The sequence below is a fragment of the Mizuhopecten yessoensis genome, unplaced genomic scaffold (genome assembly GCF_002113885.1).
Source record: "Mizuhopecten yessoensis strain PY_sf001 unplaced genomic scaffold, ASM211388v2 scaffold2369, whole genome shotgun sequence".
In the NCBI taxonomy this organism is placed as follows: domain Eukaryota; kingdom Metazoa; phylum Mollusca; class Bivalvia; order Pectinida; family Pectinidae; genus Mizuhopecten; species Mizuhopecten yessoensis.
Window position 1 is genome coordinate 98538 of NW_018404512.1, and position 16761 is coordinate 115298.

At 34.6% G+C, this 16761-nt stretch overlaps 1 protein-coding gene across 2 annotated transcripts; it reads right to left on the minus strand.

The window, feature by feature from the left end:
- Positions 1–5610: 5610 nt before the first annotated feature.
- Positions 5611–16760, minus strand: LOC110445774 (myb-like protein X). 2 transcript variants are annotated; one of them, XM_021490555.1, is made up of 6 exons: positions 16694–16760; positions 15309–15968; positions 12349–14038; positions 8464–8556; positions 7821–7897; positions 5611–5814 (listed from the first exon to the last, which is right to left on the minus strand). In XM_021490555.1, exons 2-6 carry the CDS (start codon positions 15932–15934, stop codon positions 5739–5741), a joined length of 2562 nt encoding a protein of 853 aa, XP_021346230.1. In that variant the 5' UTR covers positions 15935–15968; positions 16694–16760; the 3' UTR covers positions 5611–5738. The 2 variants fall into 2 exon arrangements, 1 of the variants encoding a protein (XP_021346230.1); XR_002462396.1 differs by having other exon boundaries at positions 5729–5814; positions 8457–8556.
- Position 16761: the final 1 nt, after the last annotated feature.

The following is a 16761-nucleotide window of genomic DNA, read 5'->3' on the forward strand; positions in this document are numbered from 1 at the left end:
ATTTATGTTAAAAGCTAAATAAATTTAAATTCTTAATATTGGCAAGTGTGCAATTAACTTCTGATGATGAATAATTACTGTTCAATAAGTTTGAATACGGAATTAGAAATCATATAACTTGGTTTCATAGTGCGGTAAGAAGTTGCAGTTGCCTGACGGCCCCTCTCTGAGGGCCCCTTTGTAAACCGTTTCATCTCGCTCGCACCACTTATGTTACCGGCGCTATTTTTAGCCGGGCTTTCCCGAACAATTCAAGTGGTCAAACTGGACATTTGGAACGGACTATGAATATGGGGATAGCGAGGTAACATAAGTGGAAGTGCATACAATACATACATTCATTAACAAAAAAACGCCTTTTCACGTGATGTCCCTTTAAACAAGAGGCCCAGAGGGCCTGTATTGCTCACCTGGATATCTAAGCAATCATGGCAAAATATTCTCCTTATGAGATCCAAGAGAATGGGCCAGACCCTAAGGCCAAACCTTGTAGCATATCTGTATTAGATTGTACATGCCCAGCAAGTTTATGCATGGTTATGGGGTAGGTATCTCAACTGTTTCCAAGCTGTAACTAGGTCCCTAGGGTTGTGGCAAGACCCCAGGGTCAATTCTAATATCATGACAACATTTGTCTCTTTATGCCCAGCATTTGTATATATAGTTTTGGGGTAGGGATCTCAACCATTTCAAAGTTATGACTCGGGGGTTAAGTTTGCAAAGGTGGGGCAGATCCCAGGGTCAGTTCTAATATCATGACAGCATTTGTCTCTTTATGGCCAACAACTGTATGTAAAGTTTTGGGGTGGGGATCTCAACCGTTTCGAAGTTATGACCCAGGGGTTTAGTCTCCAATGGTGGAGCCAGACCCCGGAGGCCATCCTGGAAGCATATGTGCATTCTTCTCTTTATACTCAGCAATTGTATATATTGTTATAGGGTGGGAATCTCAACCATTTCCAAGTAATAAACTATTTGTACAGTTTTGAATCCCAACCTCCCCTGAATGCTTCTGACCAAATATGATTTATATCCAGTGCATTGTTCTACAGAAGTCGTTTATAGCAATATAGCCAAATTGCCCCATTTTGGCCCTACCCCTAAGCCCCCTGGAGGGTCAGCCCTGCCATTTCAAATTCCCACTACCTAGGGATGCTTCCAGTCAAATTTAGTCAAATTCCAATTTGTGTTTAAGAAGTCGTTAGAAGAAATTGTTGACGGAAGAACAGACGACGGACACTACGGTACGGCATAAGCTCACCATGGTCCTTCAGACCAGGTGAGCTTAAAATCACTGCTGTCGTTTCATATTTCATGTATTAAGTGTAATTATTATCAAATGATAATGTGCAAGTATATACATATGTATTCTTGCCTACCAGACAGAATTACTTACACTTTGCTAGAAATTCTGCCTAGCCATTTTCATGCACTAACAATAGCATGCCCAACTGAATATAAAGCAAAATGAGATTCTGATTTCAATGTGCTTTTGATAAAACTGCAGGCAAAGAAGGAATCAATCAGCCCTGTGTTGTGCAAACAATATCCTCAGTCCTCAAGAATTTTAAGCGTCCAGAACTGGGCGAAGCTTTATTCTGGATAACCAATAATATAATCTCACTCTGGGATGAGATTTCTCATGGGTGTTACATATAGATTCTATAATATAATAAGTACAATAAATTGTATCAATTTAAGACCATAATGAACTGGAATTTAAACCTAGAATATTTTAGATGTAATTACCAATGCTTGGTTAAACAACACTTAATAGTTGATAGTTATACAACACTTAGCCGAGTTAAATTAAACAACTTCATGCAATAAAATGACTGATTTCATTACATAATATTAACACAGTAGACTAAACTCAAATGAAACAATTAGTTTACTGATATATCAACAAATCAGGATAGACTAGATAATTAATTTACATAAGCAAAACTGGTATACATGTAAATGAATAAAAAAAAATCAATATTCACTTATGTCAACAAATTAAATTAGAATAGACAAGAAGTGTAGATAATCATTTCACTTTCATAAAACCAATAGATTAACTAAAAATGAAATCAATATTCACTGATCTTAAGTCTATCTCAAAATTAGGATCAACAAAATTAAAGTTATCAATTAACTTAAAAACAAACCATTCAACTAGACTTAAAATTGAACTTAATTAGTTCTGTGATATCAACAAATTAGGAAAGACTAATTTCTCTTGTAGATACACACAACACATGTGTGTTACATGTAGATTCACACAACACATGTGTGTTACATGTAGACTCACACAACACGTATGTTACATGTAGATTCTCACAACAAATGTGTTACATGTAGATTCTCACAACAAATGTGTGTTACATGTAGATTCACACAAAACATGTGTGTTACATGTAGACTCGCACAACACATGTGTGTTACATGTAGATTCTCACAACAAATGTGTTACATGTAAATTCTCACAACAAATGTGTGTTCATTTGCATGTATGTATGTAGATTCACACACCGCATGTGTGTTACATGTAGACTCGCACAACACATGTGTGTTACATGTAGATTCTCACAACAAATGTGTGTTACATGTAGATTCACACAAAACATGTGTGTTACATGTAGACTCGCACAACACGTGTGTTACATGTAGATTCACACAACACATGTGCTACATGTAAATTCTCACAACAAATGTGTGTTCATTTGCATGTATGTATGTAGATTCACACACCACATGTGTGTTACATGTAGAATTACACAACTGATGGAGTTACATATAGATTCTATGATATAATAAGTGCAATAAATTGTATCAGTTTAAGATCATAATGAACTGGAATTTAAACCTATAATAGTTTACATGTAATTGCCAGTGCTTGGTAAACAACACTTAGTTGTGTTAAACAACGTTTGACAGAGTTAAACAACTACATGTAGTTACATCACTAATTTCATCACATAAGAATGGACTAGAAATTCAACAAATTAATTCACTATGGTAGACTAGAAATTTAACACAGTAGACTAGAAATTTGAATAGTTAATGAAATCATATCAAGTAGACTGGACAGAAAATGAAATTAATATTCATAGATACCAACAATCTAGAAAATACCAATAGGACAGTTAACTTAAACTTATCAATTCACTAAAAACAATTAGTAGACTAGACTAAAATTTGAACTAAGTAGGTCACTGACATCAGCAAATAAGAATAGACAAGAAATTTAACAAATTCACAAAAAATCAAGCCAGTAGCCTTCACTATAAATGAAACTAATATTCAGTGATATCATGAATCAAAAGTAAAAATACCAGTAGAACATACAAATTGTTCAATCTCCTTAAAACAAACCAGTAGACTAGACTCAAAATGAAACTTGTATTCACTTATCCATATCAACGCATTAAAACTGAATTGAAACTGATTAACTCAGATATCAACATTGTAGAACATATATTACTTTGTAAACTAAAGTAATATATCATGTACATACAACTGCTGTCACACTTGACGGAACTTTCGGACTTGTACAGTCTTAGCATTTGCCATTTTTAGCTTGTTCGGTTATATAATAAGTTTTTAGAGGGAACAATTTTGACCTGAAATATGAATGATAATGGAAAATAATTTAATCTTGCTTGTAACAAGCATTTTTAATTGGCTTAAAAATTTATGTTATCAGCCCATAACGTAAAAAAATGACGTCGCCGTTTGTAATGTCGCTTTTGATTGGCTGATACAGCAGCGTAATAATTTCTAAGAGAAAAGAGTCCATCAATAAAAGTGGATTTCCACAGGGATTGTGTAAAGTAGACTAAATTATAAGGATTAACTTCGCGGTTTATTTAGAGTACACTCCGTTTTTTTGTGTTATAGCTCCATAACATGAAAAATCTATTCAAGTTAATCCTTAAATACATTGTTGGGCACTGAAATATTCAATAGTTTGTCAAAAGAGAAGCTCATTTGAGTTTATGTTACTTGTTTGTGATACCCAAAAGTAATTTAAGATTATTGCTTCTTGCAATGAATCTTTAAAACCAAAAATACTGAAGGATTTATTCCTCATTTTTTATGACATTCAAGAAGAAAAAACCAACTCCTGACATCACAAAAGAGAATATTCACGGTAGTGTCATACAAATAATGTAATGGTTTTGACATCTCAATCCAAACAAAAGGCACATCATGTATTAAATGTTTTAAGTGGTATATATTGCCCGACACTTATACAAAGTACCCCAAACCTTTTTGTGGTCAGTGCACAATTTGTTACTGTGAGAAATTTTAAATGTCTCACAGTATAGGGCTAAAATATATCCCCCCCCCCCCCCAAAAAAAAAACACCCCAACAAATATCCTGTTTTATCCAATTCATCTAAAATAAAATACACCAAAAAAGGTTAAAACAATAATGCTATCATGTCAGTAGCCTATTAATGCAGTGTTTCAAATTTGCATGCATTGTCCTGCCACTAAGCTGCAATGGGGACAAAAATGTACTAATAATGTGTGGTACATGTATCATAAAATTCTTTCATGATATTTGAGAATATTCACTATCATTAGAACTTCATTTAACTCATAATGATTTCCAATACAATGACAACACTCCATAATTCGAAAAAGAACAACATGTTATATATCATTACACCCAGTACTGGTATACTAACAAAATTTACAGTTTCATTATTTTATATGGAGTATCTGGATGTTTGGCAAAATGACATAACTTGATACTTGGCAAACACCTAGATAAATGGACTCAATATAATTTTGCAAACAGCAATTCAAGTAAATAAACTTTAAACATGTTTTGAACAGTTCAGTAGGTATTTTGGAGGTTGGCCTTGAACTTAACGTCAGTAGATGTCTGTGGTCTAGAACTGTTCAGTAGATGTCTTTGGTCTAGAACAGTTCAGTAGATGTCTTTGGTCCTGAACTGTTCAGTAGATGTCTTTGGTCTTGAACTGTTCAGTAGATGTCTTTGGTCTTGAACAGTTCAGTAGATGTCTTTGGTCTAGAACTGTTTAGTAGATGTCTTTGGTCTAGAACTGTTCAGTAGATGTCTGTGGTCTAGAACAGTGCAGTAGATGTCTGTGGTCCTGAACAGTTCAGTAGATGTCTTTGGTCTTGGAACAGTTCAGTAGATGTCTTTGGTCTAGAACTGTTTAGTAGATGTCTTTGGTCTAGAACTGTTCAGTAGATGTCTGTGGTCTAGAACAGTTCAGTAGATGTCTGTGGTCTAGAACTGTTCAGTAGATGTCTTTGGTCTTGAACAGTTCAGTAGATGTCTTTGGTCTAGAACTGTTCAGTAGATGTCTGTGGTCTAGAACAGTTCAGTAGATGTCTTTGGTCTAGAACTGTTCAGTAGATGTCTTTGGTCTTGAACAGTTCAGTAGATGTCTGTGGTCTAGAACAGTTCAGTAGATGTCTTTGGTCTTGAACAGTTCAGTAGATTTCTGTGGTCTAGAACAGTTCAGTAGATGTCTTTGGTCCTGAACTGTTCAGTGGATGTCTTTGGTCTAGAACTGTTCAGTAGATGTCCTTGGTCCTGAACTGTTCAGTAGCACTTCATATACTATAATCACAGAATAGATGTCTTTGGTCTAGAACAGTTCAGTAGATGTCCTTGGTCCTGAACTGTTCAGTAGATGTCTTTGGTCTAGAACTGTTCAGTAGATGTCTTTGGTCTAGAACTGTTCAGCAGATGTCTGGCCTTAAATAATTCAGTAGAAGATGTTTTGAGTCTTGAACAGTTGTGCAAAGTTACTTCCTGTTTCTCTGTTAGAACTGGCCAGCAACCTGAAATTGAAGTTGCATTTCTTGTTTAACTTTAAATTACATCTCATTCTTTCATTTTTGCACTGTATTGCTTGCAATTCACATCATTGCCAATGGGAAATGACCCATTCCATGAAGTGCAAGTTTTTTGAATTTGGCATCATTATTACCTGATTATTACCTGAAAATTCCAACTGAAAGCAGTTTAATGCTTATATTTCACAGTTTTACAATATGTCACAATCATAGAAAAGAAAAAAGTTCATCGTAAGTATTACCTTAAGATTCAACAAGCCTCCTAAAAGATGTAATAGTCACCCTAAATTTCAACTCCCCTGCAAGTCATATTTAAATACCCTTATCAAAAATCGGAATATATATATGTAATTTCAATATATTGATCTTGTACATGAGCTATTAAAAAGGTACACAACCAGGTTAACAAAGTCAAAATACGCCATTAAGGCTGATGTAATTATAAAAGTTGATCACCAGATTTATAACATGTCAATTTCTTAAGCGACCCAACTCAATGTTACCAAATGACATGGTATTTGAAGATCATTTATATACCTAGGTCATACAGGGCTTTATTTATCTTTAACTATGTGTGGAGAGGCATACCGGCCTCACAAGAAGATGATTATTGCTATGGGAAAGTACAAAAATCATAGTATTTTATCGGTATTTATGTGTAAAATCATAGACCTTTGACCATAAACACTACTTAAACTTCATATAAAATGTCATTTCCCAACATTCGATGTTGTTAAAAAATAGCTAGACTTGTTATAAACATTTTTGTACTTTTCAGCTTCAATGTTTATAACATGTCTAGCGCATTCATATAATCACAGAATGTTATCAAATGGTACATCATCTAAAGTTCATTAATCAATCAAAGTTACTTAGCCTTTGTTTTCTTATTCATAAATTGCTGAAATGTGTTACCAGGGGATTTAACTATGATTTCAGTGGTTTCGTATGGCAACATCTATCTTTATTTGAGGTCAGAATTCCTCTCAACAGCTAGTAGAAGAGAAATAAAACTCTGCATGACCTAGGTATATAAATAAACTTTAAATTATGGGTCATTTCCCAGCACTCAGTTAGGTTGCTAAAGAGATTGACATGTTATTAGTCCAGTAAGCCATTTTTATGAAGACATCAGCTTTAATGCCTTATTTTTGACTATGTTAATTACCTGGCTATGTATTTTTTGTATAACCAATGTACAAGGTCTATATATACAAATAACATATATAAGGTCCGATTTTTAATATAAGGTCTTTGAACATGACTTATCAAGGGGTTGAAATTTTCGGTGACTACAGCATTTTTTAGGGAGCTTGTTGAACCTTGATAAGAAATTCTATGCTTTAACCACTGCCCCGACTTCCAATAAGAGTCGGAGGTGTCGCAGGATTAGCTTTACAACATCATAATAATGATGACACCTTTAGCAATTCACTCGTGGCATTTAATATAATCACATTTCTATAAATCGAACTTATAAAGATTAAAATTTCTTGATGAAGTCCAGATATTACTCCTTATAATATCACTACTGACATTCCCTTTTTGAATCAAACTTTAATCAGTTGAATTTCTTGGCTTTTTAGAACGACAATTAAGATCTGATTCTTGAAAAACATTGAAAATCACAACTGATAAATTGAAGTAATACAACTACAAGTATGAGAACATTGAAATGTCTCTTGGTCATTTTTACACCTAAACATCCAAACTAGTGTACATATAATTGTAAACATATTTTGATGACTTTTCCAATAAGATATCTTGTGTTCTGTCACTTAACAATCTCGTTCAGTCTTATGCAATATAATACAGGATTTCAAAGATGCGAGAAGTACAACATTTGTGAGTCAAAGACTCAATGTTTCTAATATATACTGATGGTCACGCAAAGTTCAAAACATCCAAGTTTGACTGTAATAGAAAGATACTTCTTAAACTGCCCAGTGAATTTGATAGGGCAATGGCTGGTTGGTTTAGGATATAAATACCTTCTGGTGTGTCGGGATGTCCGTTTTTGAGGTGGAGTCATGTCCCCAAACATATCACACAGACCCTGGGTCACAGTCTGTTAACAGTAAATTCAGGAAAATGTTGCTATGTTTGCCTCTCAAAATATTAGGGTAGGCAGGTAAGACGAAACTTGTTTTTTGTGGAACATTTTTGCAACTTGGTTATACAAACAGCAGGTGTTTGTGATTTTAACAGTGCTTGTTCAGTGATTGATTTATAATGGGTTCTTTTTAACTGTAAATAAAATGTTAAAAATGATAGAATGGGTTCAACCAAATTGATTTAGTTATTCTGATGCAGGTGTGTTTCAACTTCCTATAGATTTTCATAAGACCAAAACAAAAAAAAGGCCAAACATTGTTGTGTTTTCCACTGCCTGAACAAATTAGGCTCGTTTTTGTTTGTTTTTGTTTTTGTTTTTTAAATATATTTCCTATGCTTAAATAAAGAGCAGGAGTTCTGACTTTTAACAGTGCTTATCACTAAATGCCAATAAAAAATAAGGGTAGGCCAAAACATCTAGGGTTGGTAGGGAAACCGGAAACACACATGTTTATTTGATATTTTCTATGAATCTGCCTGACCTACACTTTTGTTAAAAAATTGTGCATCACCAATTACCTTGTCTGCAGACACCGATCCCTGTGTACTGGGTCCTTGTCCAGATGTAGGCTGAGAATTTGCCGCAGAGGAATCAGATGACACACTCGACATCTGAAACATTAGGGTACCCAAACATCTGAATGAAAATTATACCAACAATCCAATTGATTCAATTGAAATAATTTATGGCCAAAACAAGAGTGTCAAATGTCATAAATCCCAGAAAGTCCAAAATGCAGTTTCTAACAAAATAACTGTTATTTCTGATGACAGCAAGTGAAGCCAAACAAAATAACTGGTGTTTCTGATAACAGCAAGTGAGGTCAAACAAAATAACTGGTGTTTCTGATAATAGCTGTAAAAATAGTCCAGTAGCTTGGCGTAAAGCAGTCATCTATTGTATTTAAATGTTCTTTTTTACATTTTGATAAATAAAGAAAAATATTTACAACAGAATCTTTTGAATGTATGCATTAAAAAGAATTGTTTTGTTTATGATCTAAAACGTTGTTTCGCCACTCCAGTAAGAGTATAGGCTATCATGAAATCTGGATTTTCCATACCAATGATACAAGGCCTAGTCGGTAATCAGTTAGATTGAAATTAAACAAGAGGCCCAGAGGGCCTGTATCACTCATCTTGATATTTAAGCATTCATATCAAAATAATCTCATTAAATATTATACTGCAATAGAAATACTTTGCCTTGTCGGCTCCATCTGTTGAAGCTATCAGCCTTATGTTTTTATATGATTCTATGCTTTTCAGTTCTTCTTCAGAAGTGTTTGACATATTTGCCCCTTTGACCTTGTAAGAAAGTGAAGGTCATTTCCTTCTCAAACTTTGTTGGCTCTTTTGCAAGAAGCTACCAGCCAAATCTTATGAATCCATGCCTTTTGGTTCTTCAGATCAAGCTGTTTGAAGTGTTGTTGACCTCTGTGATCTTTAAAGGAGGTTGAGGTTATTTTCATTTGCAAAGTTTGGTGAGCTCTATTTCAAATATTATTATTCTATGCCTTTCCATTATTCAGAAGTCAGGATGGTTTTTTTTAAATATTTGACCCCTGTGACAACAAGCAGGTCAAGGTCATTTTCATTTGCACACTTTGTTTTGCTCCACCCCAAGAAGCTACCAGCCAAATATTAAGATTTTATAACTTTCAGCACTTCAGAAAAAGGCGTTTAAAGTGTTTGACACATTTGACCTGTGAGGTAGCAGAGTACAGTAGCGTACGGTGGCCATGGGTGATATTTTTATACAACGAATAACCCCTGTAATATAACATGTATCAAAATTAAAAAAAAAAAATCAGCACTAAAATTGGCATATACATGATGAAGTGGACTATGTGGGCTTCATAATTTTTCAAAAAAAAAATCAAATTTGGTTTGAGACTACAATTTTGGGCATTTATAAATCTGTGTCTACACAACAACATGAGTATTTCTGTTACCGAGTAGACGATATTTAATTTCAGACAGGTTTGAAGAAAAACAATTCTACTTGTGGGGGTCAAATTCTGGGTTAAAAATCATGATTTTTTGCATATTTTGGTGTTTTTTGATGTGGTAACCATGGTTTTCAGAAGTCCCAAATCTGGGGAAATCACTTTTTGGGAAAAAAAATGTTCTTCTAAAAAACACCTATTCAAAATGTAGTTTATAAATATATACATATATGTAGGTGTGTTGTGCAGGATGAATCCGCTATCCATGTTTATCCGAGACATGCCCTTTATTTTTAGGGTCAAGCCATTTCTACTGTACTCTGCCACCTTATACACACAGACATTGATTTTTTCTGAAAAAAAGCCTTTTTATGCTTTATTCAGCTTCACTTTCATTCATTATTGCTTAAAACTACTCAAAACGTTTAAAAAGTTACATATAAAGGTCAATATATAGGTCACTAGCCTATTACCTGTGAATGTATAAAGAGGGGTTAACTCGCCCTTTTCACAGGCACTTCACACTTCATCACATATGTGTCAATTGTGTAATTGGTAAAGTTGATACCAAACAACAAATAATTAACAGGCTATCTCCTGATGCATTCAGACCAGATTTCAGTCTGTTTCACTTAGTTCAGCACCCGGTATCCATGGTAACTAACACATAAAGTTGTATTTATTGAAAATGGGTAAAATATCTGTTTTCATTCTAATTACACTATTTTATATGTTTTTTTCCACTTGATTCAGCTTACAGATTAAATTAACAAAGTCAATAATGTCAATAAATTTTATTTCCATAATTACAGCTGAAGAAAACTTTTTTTTCTAGTGAAATATGTAAAATGACCAATGTCTGGGGTCACTGTCAATTCTAGGCGAGGAAAGTAAACAACGGTTGCTATGGTGTCATTTGTCTGATGTTTCAGAATATCTGACAGTTTTGTGCTGTTCATCGGTTACGGGAAGTGTGTCTGTTTCTAGTTTGTTGTTGTGATGGGTTTCCTGGTATTCATTTTGATATCAGTGAGCCTTGATGATGTCACATATGCCCATTGATGACGTCATAGTTATGATGACATCACAGTAACTATGACGTCATCACACAAGACAGAAACATCCTTGTATCACTGTTCTGTTTTGTTTTTCACATGCACATGATCTTAAAGCATCATATTTTACCCCAAAAAAAAAATTATTCCTGAAAACTACAAAGTTATTCAAGTTTTAATTTTTCAGATTACCTCCCTTTGTTGGTAGTTTGAGAGCAGAATTGGTAAAAAATCACCTAGCAGGAGAATTCATATTACTCGGTCACTTTTAAAGTGAGAAAGGAAACGGATACATCTTTTTGTTCATTGTGTCATTTTCCAGACATTTAAAAGGTTTTGATTGAATTTTGGGGGGAAAAAAGGGATGTATAAGGTAGCAGAGTACAGTAGCGTACGGTGGCCATGGGTGATATTTTTATACAATGAATAACCCCTGTAATATAACATGTATCAAAATTTAAAAAAAAAATCAGCACTAAAATTGGCATATACATGATGAAGTGGACTATGTGGGCTTCATAATTTTTCAAAAAAAAAATCGAATTTGGTTTGAGACTACAATTTTGGGCATTTACAAATCTGTGTCTACACAACAAAAGCTAGCTTTTCATGTAGTCTATTTTTGTACTCAGCACATGTGTAAATATTGTGAAAAATCCGCTAAAACGTGAGTATTTCTGTTACCGAGTAGGCGATATTTAATTTCAGACAGGTTTGAAGAAAAACAATTCTACTTGTGGGGGTCAAATTCTGGGTTAAAAATCATGATTTTTTGCATATTTTGGTGTTTTTTGATGTGGTACCAATGGTTTTCAGAAGTCCCAAATCTGGGGAAATCACTTTTTGAAAAAAAAAATGTTCTTCTAAAAAACACCTATTCAAATTTAGTTTATAAATATATACATATATGTAGGTGTGTTGTGCAGGATGAATCCGCTATCCATGTTTATCCGAGACATGCCCTTTATTTTTAGGGTCAAGCCATTTCTACTGTACTCTGCCACCTGACCTTGAAAGTTGGTCAAGGTAATTTTAGTTCTCAAAGTTTGTCAGGCTCTCACTAATGAGTCTTTAAGCCAAATATCATGACATTAGGACTGTCCATTATTCAGAAGAAGTTGTTAAATTTGTTTGCCATATTTGACCCCTGTGACCTTGAAAGTAGGTAAAGGTCATTTTCATTCTCAAACTTTGTCGGGCTCCAACCCTAATATTAAGATTCTATAACTGTCAGTTCTTCAGAAGAAGTTGTTAAAAGAAAAAGTTGACGGACGACGAGACACCGCGCCATGACATAAGCTCACTTGCCCTTCGGGCAGATGAGCTAAAAATGTTTATGATTTGGCCATCAGAAACAGCATGATATCAACTTTGGAGATGTATATGTGAATAATACCCACCTGGCTGATACCAGAGAGAGCCGGTGATAACAGCTTTGGAGATGACCTTTCATCCGAAGTGTCCTCATCAGCCAATACCTGTTTCATCCTGTGCAATGCCTGTACTAATGCCTTACTTGCATCAGATTGTCCAGTAGCATGGGTGTCATTCTCATCCTCTGAGAGAAGGACTTCTGAATTATATTCTTCATCCATTATTGTCCAGGAGTCAGAACCGGAGTGGTCAGAGAGTTTTGTGATGTCCTCATCATTGTCACAATACTTTGCTGAATTGTAATATTTTCCTTTGCAAGGTTGAATGGCCTGTTTTGTCTTGTTCTTCAAGGATCTCCTTTGGTCTGATGGGCTTTCAGGTACCTTTGCATCCCCAGAAGCATCTACAAATGGTGGCAACACATTCTCCTCTTTCTTCCCACTTGTCATGAATCTATCTGAAACATCTTGCAATTCTTTTTCTTCTGTATAGGCCTCTTCCTCTCCAGCAAGTCTTCTGGATGATCTACGCTTCTGTTTTTTAAGTTTGGATGATCTGTCCAAGTTGTTATCAGACGGCTTTGTACCCAAATCCTCCTCACGACATGAGGATCGCCGTGCCTTTCTGGGTATTTTTGATGCCTCACGAAGGTTGTGTGTGTGGACACTCTCATTCATCTGTGGTGTGATATACTTTGTCTCCTCCCTCTGTACAGGTGTCGAGTCATAGTCCTCCGTTACCATGGTAACAGAGTGAGGTTTCAGTCCTGTTCTCGACTCTTTCTTGGTGAAGGAAAGAGATTGGACTTCAGTCTCTTTTTTATTTTGTTTGGTTCTCATTGAGGACCTTGTCTTTCTCGATTCCAGAATAGGAGACCTCATGTCATGGACTGAACTTTGGCTGTTGTCACTAGCAATGTAATTTGATTGACTGCTGTCATTAGAACAGTCATTGGATTGGTTGTAACTATTAGCACTGTCATTTGATTGGCTGTTACCATTAGCACTGTCATTTGATTGGCTGTTACCATCACCACTGTCATTTAATAGGCTATTTTTATGACCTTTGTCAATTGATGGACTGTTCTCATGTAAGCTGTAATGTGACTGATTATCAGTTTCTGTTTTCTCATCAGAAAAATTTCGTCTCCTTCCTTTTGCTCCATCAGGCAGTTTTTCTTTCTTCCCCCTTACGTCTCCATAATTGACTGGTAGTTGCTTTCTTGCTTTTTCTGAACAGTTTCCTGCCACTCCTCTCTTCTTCTTTTCTCTTATAATATTTCCTGAATTTGTTGGTTTCAATATATTCTTTCCTTCTACTGTTTCCATGAGGCTCTCCTTTCGAAGTTGTGTCTTATCTGGTTGTTCTTTTATTTTCTTTGTGCCTACTATTTTCTTCCTTTTGTCCAAACTTGTGTCAAACTTCAATACATCTCTGTCTCTTGTTCTTGTCTCCTCATTGAAGTGTTTATTCCGATAACTGCTAATTAACTCCCCTTGTCTGTCTTCCTCCACAATCATATTGTGGTCATCAATGTCATCAAAGTTGTAGGAGTCATCTGCACGTCTGATAAGCATAGCATTGTATTCATCTTCAGAGTCGTCATCTTGGCTGTTGTCTATATCGTTGTAATCCTGTATCTGTTGGAATTTCTCATTTTTGTCAGTGGAGAAGCTGACTCGCCCCTTAACCTTTGTTTTAGGAGTGACATCAGTCCTACAAATAACATTTGAATTTTTAAATTATAATGAGAGTTTCTGCGAAAACATTCATGTTTAGGCAGCAAGTTGAAGCACTGGTCAACTAATGGAAAAATATCTATTTACATATATTTAATCAATAACCATAAGAAATTATGTTGTTCATGTATCATATAAGAAAACCATGAGAATGCAATCTAGAACTTTGTCAAACAAAAGTCGGTGTCCTTCCATATTAAAGGAGATCTAAATTTTTCAACCACCTGTAAAATTAATGAAAACTCTTTATATATTGCTAGAGTATAAAAAAATATTTTCAGATTTAGTTTTAGCCAAGTACATGCATAGATATATATCTAATGTAAATATCCAATGATCATGGTGTGGAAATGCTCAAATTTTTACTGTTTAGTAAATTAACAAAAATGCAATTCCATACACAAATGTTTATTTATGGATTGTATAGATAATCTATATATGGATGTCAGAACAACTGCCAAAATGAAAGTTTCCACACTACGATCACTTAAAAGAGTCACAACTGGAACATTTCCACACACAAATAATTCCACTTTTACAGTAGTTACTACATTTTTCACATTTTTATACAGCTTATCAATTAATGTTAAATGTATTCAGCTTAATCAATTAATGTTAAATGTATAGTTGATAATTTATATTATCTTCAAACAAGTGGAGGCAGTGGTAAAGACAGACACCCTTGGATTTGAAAATAGAAAATATACCATGATACAGAGAAACAACGAGACTCTGATTGGTTTATATGGCTATTAACTCATTCACCCCTGAAATTTCATAATGACCTGTACCAACCTTTGAATTGGAAGAGTTCAAATGTGTCTTATGGGGGGAATGAGTTAATATCAAACTGGTTATATGCAACTGTTATATACTGATTTTTTATGTATTTCAACAAGAAATCCAATTGAATCAATTTTTAATGTCATGTGAAATGATGCATTTCACATTTATCTTGTTTTACTTACATTGTATTTTAGCAATTATCAGAGGGAAAGTCAAATGATCATTATAGTGCACATGCATCAATGTGCAATTGTGAAATTGGAAACTATATTATAAAGTCAAAATATTTCACATAAGTTTCATGGTCACCATCTGAATACATATATTTATTAGTTCTAAACTCTTGCTATTGTTTTTCCTCAAGAAAATCAGACTGAAAATAAAGGCAAAATTACTGCAGAGTTGTAACATTAGGAAAGTTTAACTTGTAAAACAGCAGCATTTAAAAGCTTTATTTATACCTGCTTCTTTTAAGGATACCCTGAGTAGAATGCTCATCCTGAATGATATTTGGGGCCTTGAGAGGCAGCTTGCTTTTGGTGTAGTTCTTCTGTGTGAACATATCAAACTTCTGATGAGGTGAAGATTCTGAGTTAGGACTTTCAAACAATTTGGGACAGGATGTATCATGCCTGATGCCAGCACTAATGTTGGGAGAGACCCCTGGAGAACTGTAAAAGTCACTCCTGTACGCAGAATCATCATTCTGTAGTCTGCCATCAACTGGTGAAGTGAGCAAGCTCATCTGATAGGGTAATTCCATTGAATCATTTTCACAACCAATTTGATCACAGATTTCTCTTTGATTAACATCAAGCCTGCCTCTTACTTTCTGTCTCTTTTGCTTTGATTTTGCTGTCACCTTGGTCAGATCTTTGGTTGGAGTTTTTACTAGGACAGATTTGGTATAGAACTGTTTAGCCTCCTGCTTCAATCTGTTCCAACTGTCCTTGACCTTACGGCTAATCTGTACAGGGGAGAGAAATGGATAGCGGGACCTAAGCAATACTTTCTGTTCCTGCTCATACATACGATAGCTGACCTTCTGCTGCACCATATACTCATCTTGTCCATCATCTTGAAACATATTGAATAATTTGCTCAATTATCACTAGGGCAACCTGCAAAAAAATACATCAATATGGATATAAATACACTAGTTGCAGAGAAAATGGTCAACTCTATGTAAATAACAATTATTATGTACCAGTCAATACTAATCTGCTATAGTTTACAAGCTGTGTGGCAATAAGAGCCCACATGCAGGTTTTTATCTAGACTGGATATTCCTAGCACATCTCCTCTCAGACTTCTAATACAAATTACACTATGTTGTAATTATATGTTCATATTCTGGATAATATCGTGTCATATTGTTTCCTTATTTAAAAGATAAAAAAAAATAAGTATAATGTATTACGAACTTGGAGAAAAGGTAAGTTCTTAGTGCGGAAGTCACATCTTTTCCTTATCCTTCACAAGCTAGAAATTTCACTAGGAAATAAAATTACAAATGTATCGTAAACTTATGACATGAAATAGAGAATAACAGGTTGTAAATAAGTGCTTAGTGCTTTTCCAAATGTGTTCCGAGTGTCGTTATTTGTTTAATTCTAAAATTAAACTGATTTTGACATAACAAAGACTAAGATTGTTTTAACACAAACAGGAATTGAAAACTAAGTTTTAATAAGGAGCGAAAAAAAAAGATTTTTTTCTATCCGTTATACTCCACAGAGACCAAAATGGCTTTAATGCACACTTTGTGATTTAGGTACTATGTGAATACACTAATTTCTTACTAAGAACTACTTTTCGAATGAAATGAACGTAAAAGTGTCATTACCAGACTAATTTTACGCAAATCATTTATATTTTACCGCCATCTTCTTACTAAAAACACGGGAGAGCTCC

Bases quoted from the DNA above. Each gene is read 5' to 3' on its own strand.
- LOC110445774 (XM_021490555.1), bottom strand. From the start codon at position 15,934: ATGTTTCAAGATGATGGACAAGATGAGTATATGGTGCAGCAGAAGGTC. The intron at 14,039-15,308 runs GTATAAATAAAG...TGTTATTTGTAG, and splicing joins GGTATCCTTAAAAGAAGCAG to GACTGATGTCACTCCTAAAA. The intron at 7,898-8,463 runs GTAATTGGTGAT...TACTGTTAACAG, and splicing joins GATCGGTGTCTGCAGACAAG to ACTGTGACCCAGGGTCTGTG.